Source organism: Dipodomys merriami, unplaced genomic scaffold (genome assembly GCF_024711535.1).
Source record: "Dipodomys merriami isolate MVZ:Mamm:240054 unplaced genomic scaffold, mDipMer1.0.p SCAF_12, whole genome shotgun sequence".
In the NCBI taxonomy this organism is placed as follows: Eukaryota; Metazoa; Chordata; class Mammalia; order Rodentia; family Heteromyidae; genus Dipodomys; species Dipodomys merriami.
The window spans coordinates 18075113-18100938 of record NW_027202493.1 but is presented as its reverse complement, the minus strand read 5'-3'; the positions used below and the strand labels follow the sequence as shown (position 1 = coordinate 18100938).

The 25826-nt window shown below is 35.6% G+C and overlaps 1 protein-coding gene across 5 annotated transcripts in view; it reads left to right on the top strand.

Annotated features, from left to right (window-relative positions):
* Mtmr7 (myotubularin related protein 7) overlaps positions 1–25826 on the top strand; it is an 83919-nt gene that overhangs the window by 11717 nt on the left and 46376 nt on the right. For 4 of the 5 annotated variants that reach the window (XR_011370763.1, XM_070016305.1, XM_070016307.1 and 1 more), the window contains exons 2-4: positions 9465–9587; positions 11158–11320; positions 19566–19723. Coding sequence is in view for 4 of the 5 variants with exons in the window: in XM_070016305.1 (XP_069872406.1) it covers positions 9465–9587; positions 11158–11320; positions 19566–19723 (444 nt within the window). In the remaining variant the exon portion in view is untranslated. Of the gene's footprint in view, positions 1–9464; positions 9588–11157; positions 11321–19246; positions 19332–19565; positions 19724–25826 lie in introns of those variants that run through there. The other variant, XM_070016308.1, reaches the window with a different exon arrangement.

Below are 25826 nucleotides of genomic sequence, written 5' to 3'. Positions count from 1 at the left end.
AAATAGCTGTTGATAGAGAAAGAAAGAGAATGAAGGATTAAAGCATAGATTTTGATATCACTATGTCTTTGGAGAATACTTAGGGATAGTTACCATATGATACTGATGATTGTCTTGGGTATGAAAGGAGTGACCTGCTCGTCTGACGGGACCAGGTTGTGGAAGGCCATTGATCGGCAATAGGGAGTAGCCGTTGTGATTTTGAATAGAGAGAGACAGGATCAAGATGTGTCACAGGATACTATGAGTAATAATTTGGGGAACAGAGTATGTGCTAGACTAAGCATGTCCTAAGCATGTGCTAGTCCTTGGTTGCCCATCTTCTATTCTTCCTTATTCCATCTGAAGAGGTTTGCTCAGTCTATATTTTTTGGGTATTGTTATATACTGCCAGTCTGTCTACCCAGATCATATCATTATATAATCATACAGAGTAGTTTCAGGATTAGTGTGTGACCCTGTAAAATGCATGATACTTTGCTTGGGCTGATGTTTTAACTCTTGGTCACAGATGAGGTAAGTGATAACTAGTGATTGCCAGGGCCGTTCAGAGCAGAAAAAGAAGTCCCAGTAGATAGAAGGTGGAGGATGAGGAGGTGGGTATTCATTGCTCTTGACTAGTCTGAACCAGTCCTACCACTATCCTTGATAGATATATGAGCAATAAATTCCTTTTGGCTTAAACCATATGAGATTGAAATTTCTGTTTATTTTTCCTAGCTGGGTCTTAAGAAAGATGGAGTCTACTAATCTGTGAGTATGTTTACTAGTTAGGATTTTTTGATAAATAATCTGAGTCCCTGGCACAGAGTTAGGCACTTAACAAATTAACATGACTAATTAATAAGCTAATTAAATTGGAGGGACTTAAACTGATGAATATCAACTGTCTAATTTTTATAAGACTTTTTTTCCACAAGTTGTTTTGTGTTATAGGTGATTCCATTAACCATGTTTTTGAATAAAATTCATTTCATAACAGGATTTATTTTTTAAAGAGTTAATTATTCTTAGTATCTTGAAAATAATGGTTCTTTTCATACATCTTTAGTATCCTGCTAACATAGTTTTCTATGTTATACTGAAAGTCTTTGTGGATTGTGTGAAGGACAGAATCCCTGTTTCTTTTGGATGTATGTCATATATTTTCTTGGACTGTGTTCTATGATTTTTATCCTTCCCTTTAGTTCCTCTCAGATCAATGGTCCTGGGAATAAAATGGTCCTGGGAAATGACTTTTATTGGTTTTACAATTTTAAACAGATTAAACCAGCCTTTTGAGTAATGATGGATTTTCCTGATTTATCCACCAAGAGTCTGGATTAGAAAACTCCAAGAGCCTCAGGGCTATCCATCTTTATTTGTTTAAGCAACTTTATGTAAGAAGGGATAAAATGTGCTTCCTTTTAAAATTGGAAACATTAAAAACTTTTATCTGTAATAATATGAGATTATAGCAGTTTTGAATGGTCTAGAGAGTTTGTTTTTGCTCTAGTTTTTCATATTGCATATCAAATTACTTTTCCAACTACAATTGAATCTTCCATCTTCCTGGCAAACTCTGTAATTGCTATTACTTTAACATGGAATTGAAATCACAAACATAAAGTAAGTAACAGATATAAGAAATTGAATCATAGCAAAATATATTGCAACTATGTATGAAAGTGATATAAGAAATCTCAGTATTTCAGTGGCAGTAATCTCAGTGAAAGCTGTTGACCAATAGGTGATGAAGAGATGGGGATAGTAAAAGCAATAGACTTATTTAGATTAAAATATAATATATACGTATTTGAAATGGCACAATGGAACTCCTTGATACAATTAATGCACACTAAAAGAAAAGAATGGCAGGAAAGTAAAATACTCAGTTGGGGCACAGTTGCCAGCTGGAACAGGGAGAGATCACAGAAAGGATGAGTAAGGATGTAGAAGTACTTTATTTGCATATATGAAAATAGAACAATGAAACTTGCTGAAAACATTTTTAAGTGGGGGAGAGAGAGAAGGAGAGTGATATAGGGGTGACTTTGGGTATGCAAATGTCATCAATGAAAGCCCCCCTGTACAAAACTAATGCCTGCCAATAAAAAATTTAAACAAGGTAAAACTCTGAATTTACTTAGTAATAGTTACTAGTTAAGAACTAATGATATGTGCACTTGTCTCTCTCACACATAGGCTGTTACTCAAGAGAGATATTTATTGTTCTGGAGATTTAGCCATCTTAGTGACTGTTACAGATGGAAAGTGTTACGAATGGACCATTGTTTATAGACAGTGACATAATTTTGGAATTTCTGATTAGGTCATTTGTATAATTAATGTAAGACTAGTTAGAAGATTCCTGGAAGGGTGCCCTATAGAGGTCTTCACACTTTGTAATTGAAACTATATAGCTGATCATGGAACCACCAGGTTTACCCCTTCAGGCAAGACAAATGTGAGCAGGTGTGTGCATGTGTGTGTGTATATGTGTGTGTGTGTGAAGTGGCCAGCCAAGCTGCCTAACACAAAATGAGTAAAAAAATTCTTTAGCATTCTCTAGAACTTTATTTTTCTTGTTAAGGGATAGATTTTATCAATAAAATATTACACATCTTTTAATACTAGCATTCTCTAGAAATTTTTACTTGTCAACATTTACTTGCAAATGTGAATGCACATAATTGAAATCGAAGGGAAAACAGAGGATAAAATTTTGAGCCATGATACTTTTTCTTAATTTACATTACCAGGCCTGTAATGAGAGGGAAAGAATGGAAGAAGTCTAGGAACAGGAACACTGCTGACTTGTAGTTGGGCTCAGTCACTTGCTAGCTATGAGGCCTAGCAATTGATTTGCTATTCATGGGCTTCTCTTTATCATCCATGAAGTGGGGTCACCCTGTCTGTCTCTGAACTGAGTGGAAGTAGCATATGGACAACACCTGGTACAGGGTAATATAAACAGCATTTGTTCACTAGACAGTAAAGTATGGCTGTGTTGTTACTCGCCCTCCTCTGGCCCTTTTTGCTGCAGGGTGAAGTTAAATGGAATCCACCACAGTTCTGTTGCTGCTTGTCACATCAGCTTTTCTGTAAGGAATTTACCCTAGATTGCTCTAATTTGGTACCAGCAGTCAGCAGAGGGGAGTAGGCTCTGCTTGGAGCTGAAGTAGTAGGCATAGTGCTAATTACTATGTAAAAGAGTTAAAACTGAAGTACTGATTTGTATTGTAAGCTGTAGCATTAACGTACTTTTTCTGTGTTTTACACATTCACATTGTATGGCTCAGCTGATACTAAATACAAACTCTGCCTATACTTTTAGGCCCTCATTTCTGTAATGATTTCAACACTGGCTTATGTTGCAGTTGTCCTTGTCACTCATGTGCCTTCTGGCCAATGGGCATTGGATGAATAGACCCTACCAAGCTAGACTGGTTGGTGGACCATGCAGCCTGAATAATAGCATTAAAAGTTACACAAAACAATAAGAAAAAGTAGGTGGATACATGGCTAAATAGATACCTAAAAATTTTTGTTTTCAGAAATCAAGTTGGCATTCTGATATACATATATATTTTCAGAAAGGTTTTAGGAAATATTTTCTCTTAAAAATTTTATGGCATAAGATTGAATATGGTACAAAAAGGACATTGAGTCTGATGTCATTTCTTTTAAGGAAGTCAAGAAGAAGGCTATAAGTCATGTCATTAATTCAGATGTACAACCAAATGATACATAATTATGGGATGGAAAGATAGCTCAATAAATCTTACAAATGCTATAGGATACCTAAGAAGCAAAAAGCAAAAGAAGACCAAGAAGGGGGAGCAGAGATACTGAAAAGGGTTGCGTCCCAGTAGCTTCTCTACCAGGTTGGTGGGTTAGTATACTTGGGCTTGGGGTATTTATTCTTCTTCTTTGGTCTAGAACTTCAGATATCAATGTAGCCTCTAAAACAAATTCATTTTGTTATTGAGGATGGGGTTTCCTTTCTTTAGTAAATCTCAAGAGTTCTGTTGGCTAATCACATTTCTAAAGATTTCTGGAGCTTTCATAATGAATTGCTATTGTATATATTATCACACTTGTTGTTATTGTGTCTTTCTAGGTAATCTCAAAGTACCATGGAATTAGCTACAGTCTGCTAATGTGGAGGAAAAATTAGACCCCTTAGAGGGTCTAGGTGCCTTTTACAAATCAAAATTCAGAGATTCAAATGCCTATGTATGCCTAATGGTTAAGTTTCAAGACTAGAACTAGAACCAGAATCTAGGCCTTTTTACTTACAAATACTTTTCTTTTCATGTTAGCAGAGTCAGAAAATGTCATGATACTGAATTTAGCATGACAAACTATTTATCTAGCTGCTTTTCTTAGATTAGAACATAAACTTGTCTTAGGTTTTGGCTGCTGCAGACATTTGGATTTGTCCCTGTCCAACAATCTCTGAATCTCTTCCCCAAAATGATTGAAAGTAACCTTTAGCCTAATTTATATGGCACCAGAGAGACTTGGTCTTTGGCCCACGAACAGCTTGTGGCCAGTGTCATTGGTTTCTCCTTCTTTTCTTTTCAATAAATGGTAAATCCACCCTGCTCTGAATACTTCTCAGATGATTCTAGAACCCTAAATGTTCATCAGTTTGTTATTTGACCTGCAGAGTAGAAAAGCAAAGGCTTATGTTCTATTGTGATTGAAATTAGAAGGTGGCTTGATGAGAATAGCTTAAGAGAGGCTCCTGTCTCTCAGTTATTTAAAAAGTCCTCTTGTCTCCTAGGCAGCCAAGGAAGGATGAAGAAGGGCTGTGTTCTGCAGCCAGCGTGTCCTATTTCAAAACCTGGCAGTGCTGTGATGGAGACCTATGTTTTGTCTGAAGCTTTTCAGCCATGGCCTAGAAAACTGTTGAAACCCTTTCCTCCTTCAGTGTAAGCCCAGTGGAGGAGGGAAGAGATGTTAAACCGGGGCAGTCTTTCCATTGAAACTGTAAGGTTCTTGAGGGTACAATGACTCTTAATCTATTCATTCTTTTGTTTTCTTCTGAGAACCTAACACTGTGCTATACACAGACAGTTTGTTGAATAGAATCAGATATTTAGTGTTCTCTCTTTTATTAATGTTGAGAATCCTGAAAGTCTGTTTGTACCAACATTTGGACTCCTGTAGCCTATTCTCAAGCTTCTATCCTTGAGTTTATCTCAATAATAATATTTTGAGAGTGGCTTGTCAATACAGTTTTATCATATAATTTTGCCTTAAAGATTCTATATCCAGAATTTGAATTTCGTGAATAAAATTTCCAAAGTAATAGGTTAACTTACTGTAAACATACTAAACTTCAATAGCAATACTATGACCTCAAAAGTATTCACTAGTACCTATAGCCATGATGAGCAAGGAGATTGGGCTTTGGAGGGGGAATACCTAGTTGGGACTGACAAAACCTGAGGTCATTTTGATCAAGTCTCTAAAGAAAACTTTGATTATGTAAGAACCCATGAGTTTATTGTGGTAATGTACTGACTCAGGTATGCAAAGTGATAACACAATACATGGCATAAGTGTTAAGCATATACCTTAAAAATATTGGTTGTTCTTTTTTACTCTTGGTTGTTATTTTGGTGATTTTTTTCTAAAGCAAGTGACAGCAGGGGCCTGGCCCGTGATATGTTGGTACTCCCATTGTCTTCTCTTCAAAAGTTCAAAGCTTTCCAGAGAATATCTGCCAAATCCATGGGGATTTTCATACTTACCTCTGGTATAATCTGCTGAGTTTTGCATAGGGAGGATAAACAAATCCTTGTCAAATCATCCAAATCTTCTTTCTAATCATTTAGAGCATATTCCTCAAGCATCCTTCTTAGTGGAGTTTTTTCTCACTATATTTATCATTAAATGTAGATTTCCTTTTCTTAAATTGCTTCTTTCTATGAAAGCTTTTGATCCTCTGGTTGCTTCTGAAAATTTTTTTTTACCATGTTTCGGTAAAATGAGTGGTCAAGTTCTCAAGCTTTTGCCAAGTTATAGCCTCCATTCTGCTTAGACTGGAATCTTTCCTTTCTCAGTGCCTGCCTACGGCTGTTGTATTACAGCTTCTGAGCTCTGTTTGGAGGCTCACTGGCTAAGTCACTAGTAGAGTCTTTGTGACTTGCTACAGTAGGCAATTTGCAGTTCTCTTCGCCCTCTGTCTGGCGACAGTATTTGACATAAATATCTCCTCTGTCTTAAAAGAGTTACTCTGCTTTTTCACTGCAGACTAAATCTCTGGTCATAATATCTGGCCATTCCTGAGCTTGTTTTTCAAATTCTTCCTCTTCCTGAGATCTGTGAACATTAGTTCTTCATACTTTTCTTCCCCACTCTCCAGGGTCTTCCTAGGTTATCTTTTTTTTTCATGCCAAAGACTACACTTCACTCTGCAAATGTAAGAAATCACTGGTGTCAGAGGCACCAGGATTTTTATATCCCACAAAGGAAGAACGGCTCTAATTAAATGACACGAGGATATGTAATCATAGTAATTATGATGGATAGAATTTATTTTCAGAGCCGTCATTCTCAGAACTCTCAGGATGTGAAAAATGTACAACCAAGAATTCAGAATGGGGTGCATAGAATAAATGTCATTTCCACTGCATGAACTCATGTAGTACCTTCAGTAATGTATGTAGATGAATTGTAAGAACTTTGCTCCAAGAAATGAGTAGTTTCCTGAATCTTATCTCTGCAAGTGTGATAGAAGCTTTATTGCGGTGTAGCTTTTTATATGAATTAGAATCAAGTTAGCTGAACAATGAAGCATAGTTTGTTGCGCCAGCAGGTCTTCAGTATGGTATTAGAAGCCTGAGATTTATTTCATTTTAGGTAATCTGGCTATCTTAGTATAGAAAACTGGTATTTTCAGGCAGTTCCAAGAAGATTGCAATTGAGGAAAGACTGAAGGTTTCCAGAATGCATAGAGTTCACTGTTACATTTCAGATACTGGTTCACTCTTTCTGAAGTACTACCCACCCAATTTGTGCTAAAGACCTGCATCTTTTAAAAACAAAAACAAAAACAAAATCCTCAAACTTCCACTTTATCATTCCAGTTAACTCCTTTCATTTTCACTCTGTTTTTGGTACTATTTGCTTTTGGGGATGCATATTTTTCCAAAATTAAGGGTAAATAGCACAAAGATTTAAACAAAAATGCACTTGAAACTACTGAAGGGTTCTTTGCATCTATTGAGCTGCAGAGAGTATACATACAGGAATTAATTTTTTTGAAATTTTACTTATACATATGTATATGTACATAAAACATGCTTGGTCAAAACCATGTGTGATAAATCTGGGAATTAGTCAACATTATTGTTTATACCATCAAATGGCCCCTGAATATTTCTGAGATGACAAAATTTAAATTTTTGTATTTCTTTTTGTTGTTGCATATCACTGGAAAATCACAGTGTTTCCCTCAAGTTCTTTCCTCACTCTTCGAAACTTCAAAATTGCTTTTGACAGCTCTGGGACCTGTAAGAACTATTGCTATATTTTGAAATTTAATTTTCCTACACTATCATCCAACGTTAACAAAAGGACATGGAAAAATCCTATTAAATATTCCATTCTGCCAACATTTATGTACCTTATTCTATTCCCCTAGGGTTTTCTAAAAATAATTTAAGTGGTATACTTAAATTACCCTCTTTCGCTTTTGTAGGGAAAATAATCTGTTCTCAACCTTTCGTCTCAGAAAACATTATTTATGATCAATATTATCTATGGTCAATATACTATTCAATAAAGTTTTGTTCCCCAAGGAGCAGAAAAGTTATTTGTATTCCATTATTATATATTGTTATCTGGTATAGTGCCCCTGGATTTGTGCTTTGCTTAGATATATTTTAGCATGCAAATTACATTTTTCCCCTCAAATAAGTGGTTTACAATGACATTTGCTTTAATTTTCTCCTTCTGCTACTCTTATAATATCATTCTTATAGATAGTTCAAAATAGAATTTTTAGTAACAAAATTTTAAATAAAATGATGTGGGAATTGAAAAGTACACTCCTTCAAAATTCTTGGCTCAAAGAAGTAAAAGCTGGAATTAGAGGCTTTTTAGAAAGTAGGAAAAATAGGAATACCAGTACCACAAACAAAATTTGTAGGTTGTAGCCCAAAATTTACTTAGAGGAAAATGACTGAATTTAAAAAACTGTATTATTAACCAAAAATAATGAAAATCAATGTGCTATTAAATCTTAGAGTTTAGGGGGAAAAACACAAACCACATGATATACTCAAGGAAAGCAAGTTATGATATTATGCAAAGGTAGATATTAAAATATTAAGAAATAAATATAGAATTGATAAATTCAGGACTTTTTATTCTGAAGAAAAATCTTTACGTATATAGTCACAAAATGTTTAAAACATAATTCACAATATTAGGAATGAGAGGAGAGAAAAATGAGTTCTAGCCATCATGATTATTGTGGTAAATCCTGTAAAGGGTTGAAAAGACTATAAGAATTTGAAAATCTCCAAAAAGAAGATAGTTTATAAGGAAAGTAGGTTTTAACTGAATTGATAAATCTATAACTGCATAAGAAATAAAAATCATTATTAAAAAATTCATATCCATAATTAATTCAGTGGATAGAATTAGCTCTGTTTTTATAGAAGTCACTGTGTTCAGCTCTACACATGATCTACAGAGATTGTGTTATTCCCATTGCATTTTTTGTTAGTATGATCTCAGTGTGCCTATTCATAAAACAGATGAATGCATGATCAAAGGTGTTTCTAGACAGCTCTTTCAACAGCCTGGGTTTTAGTTCAGTGAGAATTCCATTCACTACAAAAATTTTATTATGTAAATGAATGTAAAGATCTCAAAGTAGTAGGGTTATTTGAATATATTTGTGTTCTGATATTTTTTCCTCCCATATGAGCATTTATTTCATACTATATTGCTTAATATTCACATTTTAGTATTTAACCCATATTATATTTATTTCATAATACTTTATTCAAAATTAGACAATCACAAAAGCTTTAGAAACATAGAAAATATTGTTTCCTTTTTTAGGATATATTTTGCACATAGTCATTGGGTAAACTCAGAATTTTAATTTACTATTTGCTTTAAGTTGGAAATTGTATATAATTGCAATGAAATAAAAAAAACACTTGACCCCTTAAAACTCAAAGAAATACATAATATCTATTAAGAATCTTGTGGTTCATTTAAAATCATGTTTTAGTAACTGGTGAATCTTTATTTTTTGATATAAATTATGTTCTTTTTTTTGCAGTGCTTGTTAGGCAGGTACACTACCATTTGAACCATACCAACAACCCTATTTTGGTGTTTATTTGAGTAGTTCTCAAAATTATATTTTAGACCAGGCATGAAATACCTACTATTTTGTGACTAACTCTCTTACGTTCCTAAAACTTTTTCCATCAATCTGATTTTTCTAGGTTGAAAATGTACGCTTGGTAGATCGAGTATCTTCTAAAAAGGCAACACTGGGTACTTTGTATTTGACAGCCACCCATGTTATATTCGTGGAAAATGCACCTGACACAAGAAAAGAAACATGGGTATGCTTTCCTTATTTTTGGCTTTACATGTTTCCCATTATTGAGTAGTTTTGACCCTCTTAATTTTTCCATTTCTACTCAGAAATGAGGTGACTGAAATGTTGGTGTTCTAGTGTTCAGGGGATGGTTTCTGGAATGTGCTTTGCCTTTTTCTAAGAATATACTGAGTCATAAATACTTTATTTGTTTATTCTGAACACTAATTATTTGTATATCATCAAAGATAGACGTAGCCTGAAGATTCGAGTGCTTCATGCCATAGCTATCAAGAAGACGTTAAATAACATAAGTGTATGGGAGAAGGCATTTCCATAGTAATTGATTTGCTATATGGTATTTCCCTATGCTATAATTTAGCCATTCGGTCATTTTCCTATGTGTCTCTACTTTTCTAGGAATTTTAAAAGAAAAGAAATATAGAGAGGAATAAGGTGTTTCTGCTCCTTAATAATGAAACCGTTAAGCATTTCCTACTTTCTACAGCATCCCAACCATGAAATTATGACCAGATCTAAAAAGCTTAACTGTAGCTTTTCTCCTTCCTATATGAATTGTGTTACGCATTAGAGGTTGGCAAGCACTACCGTGGAAATGAACTTAATGCAATGCTGCCATTGAGGACCAGCCATAAATTTCTCTGAAACACCAGAGATGGACTTTATTATGGTTTGTTTTCAAATAAATATCTTCCTTATGGAGTAGAATGATGATCATCTGATCTTGGCAGCTAAGCAGGGTTGGGTCTGGTTATTACATGGATAGAAGAGTATTATGGTAGATATTGAGTATTAGAGGTGGGAGTGAGAAGGAAGAGAATGGAGTATTGCTGACCAAAAACCCTTCAGATAGACAGGAGGAATAGGGTTTGATATATTTGGCATAGCAGTGCATTATAGTCAATACTAATATATTTCAAAATAACCATGAAAGTAAATTATGGATGTTTCACTATGAAAAACTATGATAAACAAGGTGATGGATCTATTACCTTGATTTAAATGTTCCATAATATATATATATGTAAGTATATATAATTATAATTTATCAATTGAATATTGTATTAATAAAAAAACTAAGAAAATAATTCTTTTTCGGGCTGCCTGGTCACCACCAGCTTAGAAAACAAGTATCTCAAGTTGCTGTTGACTTTCAGCATTCCATGTGGAATTAAGGAGCAAGGTGGTACCTCCCCACGGAGCCATCTCCAGCTTTTCTTGATTGCAAAAGTTTATTTTACTAACTTCCCATGACCTTATTTAATTTTAGCTAATACATGCATTTGGCATTTGACCACTAAAATAGTCCCTTACTTGAAGTTGTTCAAATTTACATGCTGAATGATTTGCATCAGAATAATTATTCTGGATGTCAGAAAGCTAGGTATCGAAAACTAATTATATATTTAGACAATTAATTCTTACTTGGAACTTCTCAGTTTTTGTTACTTGAGTTCAGTGGTTGAGCTAATAAAAAATTGGGGAATCTTATCTGTTTGTGTGACTCAAACCCTGTTAGTTCTTGTTATGCGTTATTCATGCTTGGTGATCCAAATTAAACTTTTGGTTCTAAGATTCTTCATAGTCAGATTTCCACCATTGAGAAGCAAGCTACAACTGCTACCGGCTGTCCTCTGCTTATTCGCTGTAAGAATTTTCAGATCATACAACTCGTCATACCACAGGAAAGAGACTGCCATGACGTGTACATCTCTTTGATCCGCCTTGCACGGCCAGGTAGGCAATAGAACTCACATTAATCATGGACCACTCCCTGAAAGTCACAAATTGTATTCAAGACTTTGTGCAGTGCTTAGGAATGACAGTGTTTTGGGGATACTATGTCATCTCATCCTCAAATCAGGCTAAGTTTGAATGATCACACAATGATCCTTATTTTGGGAGTCCATCCTCCCTGAGTTACTTACCATCTGGGGCTGTTCATATATCCTTGGTAGAGGTCTAATATGTTTCCCTCTGAAGTGAAATCATAAAATTATGCCCTGTGGATCCTCTGATAATTGAGCTACCTTCAAAGACACCTAAGGCAGAACTAACTGTTCTGTGTGGAGTACATTGTTCTCTAACATTTCCAGTGTATTCTTGACCCTTTAAAGGTTTAGTCTTCATTAGTTTTTGATAGTTATATGTGTTTTCCAGCAAGGTGCAACTAACTAGACTTTTGTCAGCACCAGTGACAATTTAAAGTATGTATATATTAATTCTCTTAAACATGGCCTTCTTACAGGTAATTTGAAGAAAGCTTGGATTTGAAAAAAATTAGCTCTCTTGCTTACTGTCTTATTCTAGCCCTCATGTGAGAGTCTTCAGAGAGATATACACTTCTACAAAGCGTTTTCTGTCTCTGTGTGACTTATGGAAGATGTGGTACTCTTTTGCTTAAAAGAAATACACTTCTAAGTTTGTTTTTATTTTGTGTGTGTGTGTGTGGTGTTGCATAGAAGTCATCAACAAGGGAAATAAGATGCGTATTTATAATGACTCTGTCATATCTGTTTTGATTCAGGACTGGGAGTTTATTTGTGAACTTTTCACAACGTTTCATTGGGACTTGAGTTCCTTGTGATATGTCCTAATCATTTGGAGGTAGCTAAGAGTCAAAATGAGTCTGTGGAAATGATCTCTGGGTGCCGTAAGATTCTGATCATTTTGACTTTACCGTGTTCCTTTTTAAAGGCAGTTAGTTGAGACTGTGTTTTCCTCCTCTCTTAAGTGTGTTGAAAAGAACTGCAAAGTAAGCCAGAAAAGCAGTTGAACTTTTTGAAGGGTGTACTATAATTGGAACAGAGTTCTGGGAAGATGTACATTAGGTTGCATGCAGCAGAGAATGAGAGGAGAGTTGTATGCCAGCAATTTCTGTGTCACTGATTAATGGGTGTGCTGGTAATAAATGTGCTCTGACTGGATTAATGGGATTTAGGAATAGCCCCAAGAACTGGGAAAGGGCTGAGCAGCTGGGAGAACAGATCACAGGGGTGATTGAGGCCCAGAGGCAGCAAGTGCTGGGGCTCTCATGTGAGGATCTGAAACCACTGTGTTTTTCTAATTTTAAAAATGTATGGTTTTTCTTAAAAGGTAATGTTTTAGGAGTTAGGTAGATATAGCCAGAGACCTTGTCTTTTTTTTTTTGGCAAAAGGAAACCGTAATAGTTGAATCAGAACCATCATCTGAGAGGATTAAAAAGAATAGCTAGCATTTTGACATACTGGCCTTATAAATGCCAGTTTATGTAACCCATTACTTAAATGTGGGAAGATGAAATGGAAGCCAAGCAGGCCCAAGTTTAACGTTAAGGGCAATGGTAAAGTTGGGACAAGTAACAAGCAAGGCTCTGAGTCTAGGCTCTGGTGGGGAAAGAGAGGCTGTGAGCTATGAAAGTAGTTTTCAGTTGGATGAAGGAGGTGGTTCTTGAAAACTGTCTGTGGATAGTTTGCAGAACATGCCTTCCTCCTCTAGAGGGGTGTGTGTGTGTGTGTGTTTATGTGTAGGTTTTCTGGGCTAGAGTAAATAAAATACATAAAAACTTGGAGATATTTTTATTGGTTTGCCATTTGTATGAATGAATAAAGATGGGAAGCATTTGGTCATGGACTACAAAAGATCCCAGTACAAAGTAATGTGACCAAATTCAGCATCTTCTTAAATTCTCAATAAAGAAATAACATGTTAAAACACAGTTTGCCTAAATGAGAAAGTAAGTTAACCCAATAGATAAATGTACTTTAATAAGTATATAAATTTTTCTGATTAAAAGACCCCTATCTCTGAGAGAGCTTCTACTTTTCCCATGGCCTCTCTGTACTCCTCCCTCTAATTTGCCTCCTGCTGTTTATTTTGGTATCAGCTAGATTTGTGGGCTCTTCAACATCTAAATAATTTCTTTATTTATTTTATTTTCCCATTTTTGCTAAATTACAGTTTTTTTAAGTTCCTCTCATTTCCCATTTTTCTGTAACTTTTTAAATTTACAGTAGTGGGCCTTGGTTTTTGTAAAACATATATTATACTACTAAGGTGCCTGTTTCTTCTTATTTTTTTAAATCTCACAATGAGGTAGTCTCTTTTGCTTAATCTTTGACGTTTTTGTTCTAAGTCACCGATTTTTAGCAGTTTTTACAGTGGTGGTAATTCCTCTTTTATTGAAGATAGTTAACTGAGTCTAATAATGATCCTTTTCCCAAGGTGTTAACTTCAATAGTCCTGATATTTAATCCAAACTTTGTTTAAAATAATAAAGGTGAGACACCATAGTTAGGAGATGTGATAGATACAAATTCCAATACTAGCTGAGTTATCTGCCCACCCCTTTCTAAATGGCCTTTCATCTACATTCATTTTTAAGTTGCCTGAACTCAACAGAACAGAAAATTGGCTTTCAGTCATTACTGCACATTTTTTTGTTTTTCTGTTGGTGGTTGGTAATTTGCCTTCTTCTCACCCATACTTCACATTCTGCTGATGCTAATTCATGTTTGTTTTTCTTTCAATTTTATACCACTTTTGATTTTAAAATCAAATACCTGGGAAACAAGATAGGTTATTTTCCTTCTTTCCTTAAAGTTTTGTTTTACCCACATTTCTCTTTCCTTTGGCAGGAGAAGGAAAGGAACAAAAATTGGGTACTGATACAGGTCCATTTCAGGCTTGATGGTTCCAAATTGGGTATTTATATTTGATTATTTTCTCTGGGAAGCAGCAAGTAAGATTATTTGAGAGTGATGGAGTTGGTGAGAACTGCGGAGATTGAATTGCATTATGGTGATGCACATACTTCCTTAAATTAAGGAGACAGCCATGAATAGTGTTCTAAAAGCATGAATTTCTATGTGTATCAAAGCATGCATTTCTATGTTGTACTTGAACCCATACTTTTGACTGAGCTATGGATTAGGCTTGTTTGAAAATAAATTTGTATTTTTAATTTCATGTGTATCATGAATTAGTATATCATGAGGTATTTTCGCCTATGACCCAGCAATCCCACTTCTGGGCATTTACCCAAATGATCACAAACAAGGCCATACTAAAGCTACCAGCACAACTATGTTTTTTGCAGCACTATTCGCCATAGCTAAGATATGGAACCAACGATGCCCCTCAGTAGATGAGTGGATCAAGAAAATGTGGTATATATATCTAGATATCTATATCTAGATACTAAGATATCTAGATATAGATATCTAGATATATAGTGGAATTCTATGCTTCCATCAACAACACCGAACAACAACAAGAACAACATCAACAACAAGAACACTTTCCTATTTGTTAGGAAATGGAAAGACTTGGAAAAAATTATATTAAGTGATATAACCCAGTCCCAAAGAAATTTAGGTCCCATGGTTTCCCTTATTCGCAATAATTAGTATACATACAGGATAATCTTATCAGATGAGCTCAAAAGCTCAAAAGCCATGTACATATGACCATGTAAGATGATGCTAAGTGAATTGAACCCCAAGATATGGATACAAGAGATCTTTGTTGTTATTCTTTTAAATGTACCATGTGATTTTATTTTATTTTTGTTGTTTCCTTTGTATGTTCTTTCCCCTATGACATATCCCCTGTTGTCACTGTACTTGATTTTGGTATCCTGAATCAAGGACACAGGATGACCCATTGCAACAAGGATACCCACAGGACAGTATATTGGAAACAAACTTTATAACCTTGGGTGGTGGGTGGGTGAGGAATGGGGTAGGGTGGGGAGGAGTGGGGATCCCCCTTCCGGAAGGGATAGTGGGACAACAAGGAAGGGAGGGGTAACAATGATCGACAAGTAACGTACTCATTTCCTTACTCATGTAACTATAACCCCTCTGTATAGCATCTTTACAATAAGAAAGTTGTCATTTTGTTTTCTTAATTGATAGAAAAACAGTCAAGTATGCCTTTGTTAAGCTAATTATATAACTTAAATAGGATACATATGATGAAGTAAATCCTAAGATGATTTCCATGTAACTTTTTCTGAAATTGTTTGGACTTTTAGAAAATTATCAATATATTTTCTGTTTATTCTCAGAATTCACAGGCATGTTGGATATTTGCTTTATATAGGAAGAGGTCCCATGCCCTCTTTGGTAAGAGCCCGACAGTGTATGTCCTATTAAACCTGATGATCATCAGCACAAAAAAATGTTTTATTGGATGTGACAGCTCAGACTCTATGATGTGAGAAGCCAATGGGGTATTTAGCATGTCTGTCTGCTGAAGGATATGACCTTTCTAAAGCAGACATATTTTTTTTCTAAACTCAGATTCTGTAAAGATGAAAGATTTCTCTAAAATGAAAAGCTTCTCCACAGCAAAAGAAAAAGTTAACAGACTGAAAGACAACATATGTATTGGGAGAAAACATTTGGAAGACATATATTATATGAGGGATTAACTGTGAGACATGCATAATAAAGAATGCAATTCTATAAGGGGAAAACATGTGGTCCAGTTAAGAACTGAGCAAAGGTCCTAGCTAGATATTTCTCAAAAAGAGACATATGAATGGCTAACAGAGACATGAAAAATGCTTCATATCACTATTCATTAAGGAGTTGCATAAAGCACATTAAGATATCTCCTCATACATGCTAGATTGGCTGATAATGGAAAATGAATTATTTTTCACTCTAGAAGTAAGTTGAGAAAAGAGAACCTTGTATATTGTAGGTAGGAATATAAATTAATATAGGCATTATGGAAACAGTAGTTCCTCAAAAAATAAAAATGGAACTATTTTTTAAAAATAATTACCACAAGATTTGAAATCAGTATGTTGAATCCTATTTTATAGGAATTAGGAGTGAGATTGTACTGTTCACTATAGTCTAGTTATCAACCTGTGTGTCCATCAGCTGATGAATAGAGAAATAAAATGTGCTATGTGTATGTATATATATTATATATATACATACATGTGTATATATATGTGTATATATGTACATACGTGTGTATGTATATATATATTATATATATACATACACAATTATGTATATATATACCATATAATGGAATATTACTCCACCTTTCAAAAGGCATAAGTTCTTCATTTATAACAATATGTATAGAATTGAGGCTATTATGCTAAGTAAAATAAACCAGACAGAGAAAGACGAATACTACATGTTCCCATTCATATTTGGCATACAAACCAATTAAGTAAAATAAACCAGACAGAGAAAGACGAATACTACATGTTCCCATTCATATTTGGCATACAAACCAATTGAATTCATAGAAGTAGAGGAAAGTATGGTATTATCAGAGTGTGTGGGGGGGAATAGGGAGCTGATCACCAAAAGGGTACAAAGCCTCATATAGTAAGTAAAAGCTTGATTAATTCTTATTTTTAAATCTACTGTATAGCCTGGTAAAGAAAGCTAATAATTGAGGACTGTACATTTTAATATTTCTAAGAGTAAATTTCAATGTTGTAATCACAAAAGTGTTAATTATTTGAGGTGATACAAATATTAATTGATTTAATCATTCTACACTTTAAAATGTTAGCATCTTGTGTCTAATGAATATTCACAATTATAAATTATATTATTATATAAATTATAACTTTTAAATTTCCAATAAGTAAATTTCTTTAAGATTCTACAAACAACAATGAAAAAAACCCACAAGGATTTCTTTAGCCCTAGATTTTCTTTTTATCTACTCTGCTGACTGCTGTAACTTCTGCTATGTATTGTAATAGAAATTGGAAGTGAGAAAAACAGAAAATTATGAATTGAGAAATATTCAGTGAGATTTACATCTGTGCTAAGGATACTTGAATTTCTCACAGTACATAGTGTTCTGGCTTCTTTTAGGCTGACCTTGGGTTAACACAACTGAGATTTAGTTAACAAGAGTGGAAACCTTCCTGCCCCGATGAAGAATTGTACTTAAATTGGATTTGAGGATCAGCTAGTCAACCTTATCCTAAAAGAATACATATGTGAAATAAAAACAAATAGGATAATTTCAATGTCAACCTGTTCTAATATCTCTCAGCCTGAGTGATCTTCATGTCTTCTTTGAATTTTTCTTGTTGTAGTTTATGTACAGTTTCACTGTCACTTCCCAATAGAAGCAAGCATCAGCTCCTACATGGAGAACTGCCAATAGTCATGGAATGTTTTTCTTCTTCCACCTTTAAACCTGTTTGTAAATATTTAATAAAGAAAAGTTAACTTCCATTATTATTCCATATTTGTAAGCTCTTCTTTCACTGAGGGAACAGAAGCTTTCTCAAGAGATTCTTCTGGCATCTTAAACAAATTGCATTTGCGGTTAACATTATGGTAGCAGAAGCCTGAGTCATGAAAATGGTACTCAGAGATGGAAAAGATGTGTCAGTGTTGAACTAGCTGTTCCCAGAACATGATCTCATATTTGTGTGTGTGTGTGTGTGTGTGTGTGTGTGTGTGTGTTGTCCTTCAATTAGCTAAGATGACAGCAAATTGTCATCTTGCTGAAAGTGTTAACTTTGTTATTTATATGTCCTTGCACCTGTATGCAGCATTTTGTTATTTGATCAAGTAATGCTCTCAGTTTTAAAGTTCAGAAAGGTAATAGCAAGAGAGACTAATATAGATTACAATTCAGTTATGTCAAATGAAAAAAAATTGGTACTTAAAATGATTTTATCTTTCTTTAAAACATTTCCCTTATCTTTCTTCTTTTATGTGGATGACTCCACTCTAGAGCAATAAAACAAGTTTGAAACTGAGTTTTGATCTTAAGCTGAGATCCTTCAGGGGGCCTCCAAACATACCTCAAGAAACACTAAATTTTTGTTGCTGGGTGAAATCACCAGTTGAGTAAATGAGAGAACCTAGGAAAACTATGAGGAGATAGTGGTGGGAAAGGAAGAGGAACATTAGAGGGATGGAATGAGGAAAGTAAAGGAGGAAGGAAGGAGCTGCCGTGGTTATGGGTGTGGCATACAGTTAGGACGATACAGTACCTTGGTAGCTATGGCCACAGTAGGCTCTTTAGCACTTAAAATGTGACCACATCTGAAAAGGTATCAGTGTAAAATACACAATCCAAAACAAGCAGTACAAGTGAAAAACCAAGATGTGAAGAATATTATTGCATTTCATACTATGTACATGTTGAAATGATAATAGTTTGGACATATTGGATTAAATGAAAAGCATTTCTTATTTTCCCTCTTCCATTTTATTTTTCCATGTAACTACAAGGATATTTTAACTGGTATACATAGCTTGCATTATATTGTTGGGTTTGGACATATTGTATTGTTGGTTTAGACACTCCCCTTGTATGACAATATCAAAGCATTAATAAAAACCAAATTTTATATTTTATTGGGAAAAGGGAAGTGTTGAGGATGTTGGCCTCACCAAGCATAGATGATGCATAAAGACAGAAACACTGAAAAAACTGAAAGATTTTCCCCATGCATTCTTCAACTTGTAATCTATGTGGAGGCTGCTGTGCATTATGAATTAATGTTTCTTATGAATACTAAACAAGTCTTATGATCAGCACAATTATAATGTATATGAAGTTGTTAAAGTTCAAATGTTTTTAATGCAAACACACCACATAATCACTAGCTTTTGGAACTGTTTTAGTGAAAATGTGGAAGTAACCTGGGGCTCTTATCTACTTTTGAAAAGCCACTTCACTCTAAACCGGAACTTGATATGTACACATAAAAAAAGAATTCCTGATGTCTACTGAATATTCCATATTCATCTTAAGGTAATTTTTTTAAAAAGGAACTATTTGTTAAAAGGAAGAAGTTGTTGCATAGTAAAGTCCAAATACTGAAGGCCTTCTTTCTCATCAAGGCTGGGTGACCTTGTCCACAGAGGCAGGGCGCTCCTGGGACTGTGCCAGGGGTGGGAGGTTAACTCCAGCTGGGACAGAATGTTTTGGGGGATATTTGGTTCTGGCTTTGACTTAGCTTGATTTGGCTTTCTTCTTTACTTGCAGTGAAATATGAGGAGTTGTACTGCTTTTCATTCAACCCCAAGCTGGATAAAGAAGAAAGAGAACAAGGTTGGATGCTAATCGATCTTAGTGAAGAATACAAGCGAATGGGCCTCCCCAATAATTATTGGCAGCTCAGTGATGTGAACAGAGACTACAGAGTGAGTGGAAACATTTAGTCAAATCCAAATACTTAATCCATGTGAAATCCTGATTTCAGATAGCTTTGCATGGCTTTAATGTCCTTGAGATTTTGTAGTCCTTTGGAGATAGTGTGAGTTTCTTGGTCTCCTACGGTTATTGCTGGCTTGTTCCCTACCTGTACCTAGAGTCAGAATGTCTGAGCAAGAGGAACCTCTTCCCCATCCCCCATGAATACTCCTCCTAAAAGGGTTGAGATTCAGTGCAGATCTTGTGGACAGGCAGTTGGCTGGGAGTTGACTGGGACCTGAGTCTCCCATCATGTCTTTTTATAGCACAGGAGTGATTAGAAGGGAAGTCAGAGAGACTGATGGCAGTTTGGCACCAGGTCCTTGATGTGCTCACTGGACTCTTGATTAGTACACAAGGTCAGCAATAAGTTCCCTAGAGAGATGTGGAGATATGTGTATGCACTTGCAGAAAGCACTATGCATTGCAAAGGAGCGAACAGGAGTGGCAAACAAACTCCATGTTTTTCCTAGTGGTAGTTGAATATCAGAGGTGGTTTCCCTACTGATTCTCAAATATTTTAAGTAATAAAAGTAGTATAAGAACCTTGTAGAGAATTTGTAAGAGAGAAGGAAAGAAACAGGAATATCCACCATCCCATTGCCTTAACACTCTTCCTCCCCTGCCATTTATTGTTGTTTAAGGTTTTAGCAAGGACGTATTTTAGTGTATAGAAAGATAAAGAGATGAAAAAGTGGGGCTGGGAATGTGGTGTACTGGTAGAGTGCTTGCCTAGCATGCATGAAGCCCTCAGTACCACATAGACAGAAAAAGACAAACGTGGTAGAGTGCTAGCCTTGAGCAAAAGAAGCTCAGGGACAGTGCCTAGGCCCTGAGTTCAAGCCCTAGAACTGGCAAAAAAAAAAAGAGAAAAAAGGGAAAAACATTTCTGTTCCCCATGAAGGAAATGGGAGTAAAAACTCAAAAATGGCCGTTTTTATTTGTGGCTTTTGTGTACTGTATGAACTAAAAGAATAGATGGTGATGATGTTCTCATTCTTTCTTCTACTCCTTTTCTTCCTCTTCCTCTTCTCTCTCCTCCCTTCTTTTTATCCTCTTCCCCCTCCTTCTTTCATCTTCATCTTTTTTCTTTTTCTTTTTTTTTTTTTTTGTGGTTCTGGGAATGGAACTCAGGGCCTTGTGCATTCTTAGGCATGCCCAGACTACTATTTCATTAAAAAATGTTCTTTATTTGGTTTCAGTTGTGTATTTTGAATATAGTTTTCTGTCCTAGGTAGTGTTTTTCTTTACCATTCATAGTGGCTCTTGTTTGAATAGCCTATTTCCATTCTTGGTCTTTTTTCTAAATTTTATTTGTCTTTTCCCTCTTGTACATTAGTAGAACTTCTTTATGTAGTCTATCATCTTGTACAGCTGTTGAAATGTCTGAATTGTCAACACTTTTTTTTTTTATCCATTGTGGGGCTTGAACTCTGGGCCTGGGCACTGTTCCTTGGCTCTTGGGCTCAAGGCAAGTGCTCTACCATTTGAGCTACAGTGCCACTTCCGGTTTTTTGGTGATTTATTGGAGATAATAGTATAATAGTCTCACGGAGTTTCCTTGCCTGGGCTGGCTTTGAACCTTGATTCTCACATCTCAGTCTCCTGTGTAGCTATGATTACAGGTGTGAGCCACCAGCACCCAGCATTGTCGATGCTTTTTTAAAGTGTATTGTGAAAAAGGAAATTATTGTTTGCTAACCTTTGTTAAAATTCAACACTGTATAAATTCTGTAATTTCACTTTTATTAATTTGTTATTATAGTTTTGTCATATATCTTAATACCCTGTAAGTCAAGTCTTTCCATACCATTCTTCAGTATATCATAAATTTACAAACTACTTGGGGTAAATGATGCTCATGATACTGATTCTTCTTTGTAATTACACTTCACTCCAAGCACCATAGCCTTATTTAATCCTTGTAAAGTATGAGGCTAGTTGAATGGCAATTCCTTTGTAGAACTATATAACATATATATATATATATATATATATATATATATATATATATAAAACAATATAATTTTAAAGAAGATTATATATATATAATTCTATACTAAATATATCACTCTATAGCTAAAGTATAGTTTTGGGCCAATAGATATTATAAATATTAAAGAATGAATAATAAAATGAAAAAGTACCTAACTAATATAATCAGACTAAAGCCAACCTTTGCACTGAATTTTTAGCCTTGAAACAAAAGGCAAAGAAATCAGGGTTTAGTAAGGAAAAGTGTCAGTCTTTTTTTTTTTTTTTTTTTTTTTTTTTTTTTTTTAATTTTTTTTATTGTAGAGATACTATACAGAGGGTTACAGCTACATGAGTGAGGTAATGAGTACACTTCCACTTCCTCTTGAACATTGTTACCCCCTCCATTGTTTTCCCCCTACCATCCCCTCCCTCCCTCCCTTCCCCAAGGTTCTTTTTTTTTTTTTTTTGATCGTGATTAAGTGATTACTTAATTTCCGGAAATTCACAGTATTGTGGAATAATGATGCTCATTTAAAGTCACAAGTTCATTCTAACTTTCCTGGAGCAAATTGTCTATCACAGTCTGTAATATATAACGGTGCTCATATGTTATATACCATATATGTGATCAGCAGCATGGGGATATTTAGTAGTGGTTCAACCAGATGAGTGGGAGTTCTTTGTTTCTTAAGTCCTGTTAGTTTTGTCATATCACCTAACATTTTGGATTCATCATCCACTTATCAGGGAGACCATGTACTGTTTGTCTCTTCGTTCTTGGCTTACCTCGCTCAACATGATTCCTTCTAGCTCCATCCATTTCCCTGCAAATGCCATTATTTTGTCATTTCTAATGGCTGCATAATATTCCATTGTGTATAGATACCACAATTTTTGGATCCATTCATCTGTGGTGGGGCATCTAGGTTGTTTCCATATCCTAGCTATTGCGAACAGTGCTGCAATAAACATGGAGGTGCACGTGTCCTTGTATATTGGTTCCTGTTGTTCAGGGTAGATGCCTAGAAGTGGTATGACTGGGTCGTAAGGGAGGTCAATCTTTAGCTTTCTAAGGACCCTCCAGACTGCTTTCCAAAGTGGTTGTATGAGTGTACATTCCCACCAGCAGTGTAATAGCGTTCCTCGTTCTCCACATCCCCTCCAGCATTTGTCGTTGGCTGATTTGTGGATGTGGGACATTCTGACTGGGGTAAGGTGGTATCTCAGGGTTGTCTTTATTTGCATTTCCTTCACCACCAGGGATGATGAACATTTCCTCATGTGTTTCTTTGCCATTTTTATTTCTTCATTTGAGAAGTCCCTCTTTAGTTCCCTTGCCCATTTAGTAATTGGTGTGTTGGGTTTGGGAGGGATTAGTTTCTTGAGTTCCCTGTATATACAGGATGTTAACCCCTTGTCTGATATATTGCTGGTAAATATTTTTTCCCAATTAGTTGGTTGTCTTTCTAGCTTGGTTGCGATAGCTTTATCTGTGCAGAAGCTTTTTATTTTAAGGTAGTCCCATTTGTCGAGTCTCTCTCCAATTTGTTGTGACCCTGGGACTCTGTTCAGGAAGTTCCTTCCTGTGCCTATTAGTTCAAGTGTCTCTCCTACTCTGTCCTGCAGTAGTTTCAGAGATTCAGGTTTAATGTTAAGGTCTTTAATCCATTTTGAGTTGATGTTGGTGCATGGTGATAGGCTGGGGTCCACTTTTAGTTTTCTGCATGTGGCTGCCCAGTTTTCCCAGCACCAACGGTTGAAGAGGCTGTGTTTCTTCCATTGTATGTCTTTGGCTCCTTTGTCGAATATCAGCTGGCTGTAGGCCTGTGGATTTATTTCTGGATCTTCTATTCTGTTCCATTGGTCTTCGGGTCTGTTTTTGTGCCAGTACCATGCTGTCTTTGTTATTATAGCTCTGTAGTAGAGTTTGAAGTTCGGCATGGATAGCCCTCCCATATTGTCTTTATCCCCTAGAATTGTTTTGGCTATTCTAGGTCTTTTGTTGTTCCATATGAATTTTTGGACTGTTTTCTGTATTTCAGTGATGTACGTCATTGGGATTTTAATAGGAATTGCGTTGAATTTGTATATTAGTTTTGGAAGTATTACCATCTTTACTATATTAAGTCGGCCTATCCAGGAGCATGGGAGGTCTTTCCATTTCCTAGTGTCTTCTGCAATTTCTTTCTTTAACTTTTTATAGTTCTCATTAAATAGTTCTTTTACATCTTTGGTTAGGTTAATTCCTAAATATTTTATTTTTCGGGAGGTTATTGTGAATGGGGTTGCTCCCTTTATTTCCCTCTCTTCCTGTACATTATCAGTGTATAGGAAGGCAACTGATTTTTGTGGGTTTATTTTGTATCCTGCTATTTTGCCGAAGTGATTTATGATTTCTAAGAGTTTGGGGATGGAGTTTTTGGGATCGTGGAGGTATAGTATCATGTCGTCTGCAAAAAGGGATAGTTTAACTTCTTCTTTTCCTATGAGGATCCCTTTAATGTCTTTTTCTTGCCTTATTGCCCTGGCTAAGGGTTCTAGGACTATATTGAAGAGGAGTGGAGACAGTGGGCATCCTTGCCTTGTTCCTGATTTTAGGAGAATTGGTTGTAGCTTTTCCCCATTAAGTATAATATTGGCTATTGGTCTGTCATAAATGGCTTTTATTGTTTTTAGAAATGTTCCTTCTATTCCTATTTTCTCCAGAGCTTTTAGCATGAATGAATGTTGAATTTTGTCAAAGGCCTTTTCTGCATCTGTAGCGATAATCATGTGATTCTTGACCTTGGCTCTGTTGATATGTTGGATTACATTTATTGACTTACGTATGTTAAACCATCCCTGTGTCTCTGGGATGAAGCCTACCTGGTCATAGTGAATTATTTTTTTTATGTGTTTCTGGATTCTGTTAGCTAGAATCTTGTTAAGGATCTTTGCATCTGTGTTCATCAAGGAGATTGGCCTGTAATTCTCCTTTTTGGTTGGGTCTTTGCCTGGTTTGGGGATGAGTGTGATATTGGCTTCGTAGAATGAGTTTGGGATAGCTCCTTCCTTCTCTGTTTCTCTGAAGAGCTTGAGGAGTATGGGTATTAGTTCTTGTTTAAAGGTCTTATAGAATTCTGCTGTGAATCCATCTGGTCCTGGGCTTTTTTTTGTTGGAAGACTTTTGATAGCTTCCTGTATCTCATTATAGGATATTGGCTTATTTAATTGGTTAACTTCTTCTTTGCTCAGTTTGGGCAACTTGTATTTCTCTAAAAATGCATCCATTTCTGCCCGATTTTCTTCCTTTAGAGAGTATAGCTTTTGAAAGTAGTCTGTTAGAATTGTTTGGATATCTTGGGTACGTGTGGTGATGTTTCCCGTGGCATCCCTAATCCTATTAATATGGGTTTCCTCTCTTCTTTTTTTAATTAATCTAGCCAATGGGCCATCAATTTTGTTTATTTTTTCAAAGAACCAGCTTTTTGTTTGGTTTATTTTGGTTATGGTTTTCTGATTTTCTAATTGGTTAATCTCTGCTTTTAATTTGGTTATCTGGCTTCTTCTAGTAGCTTTAGGTTCCATTTTTTCCTGTTTTTCTAGCTGTTTTAATTGCAACATGAGATTATTTACTTGGTCTGTCTCCATTCTCTTGATGTGGGCACTGAGGGCAATAAATTTGCCCCTCAGGACTGCTTTTGCTGTGTCCCACAAGTTTCTTTGTGAGGTGTTTTCATTTTCATTGAGTTGTAGGAAATGCTTTATTTCTTCTCTGATCTCTTCTGTTATCCAGGCATTGTTAAGGAGTGTGCTGTTCAATTTCCATGTATTGGAGAAATTTCTGCTGTATGCTTTGTTATTGAGAGCTAGCTTGATTCCACTGTGGTCAGATAGGATACAGGGGATTATGTCGATCCCTTTGTATTTGCTTAAGTTCCTTGCATGAACTATGATATGGTCTATTTTGGAGAAAGTTCCATGAGCTGCTGAGAAGAATGTGTACTGTGTTGTTTTAGGGTGAAATACTCGGTAGATGTCAGTTAATTCCGCTTGCAGTATGGCCTCTCTTAATTCGGTAGCTTCTTTGCCAATCCT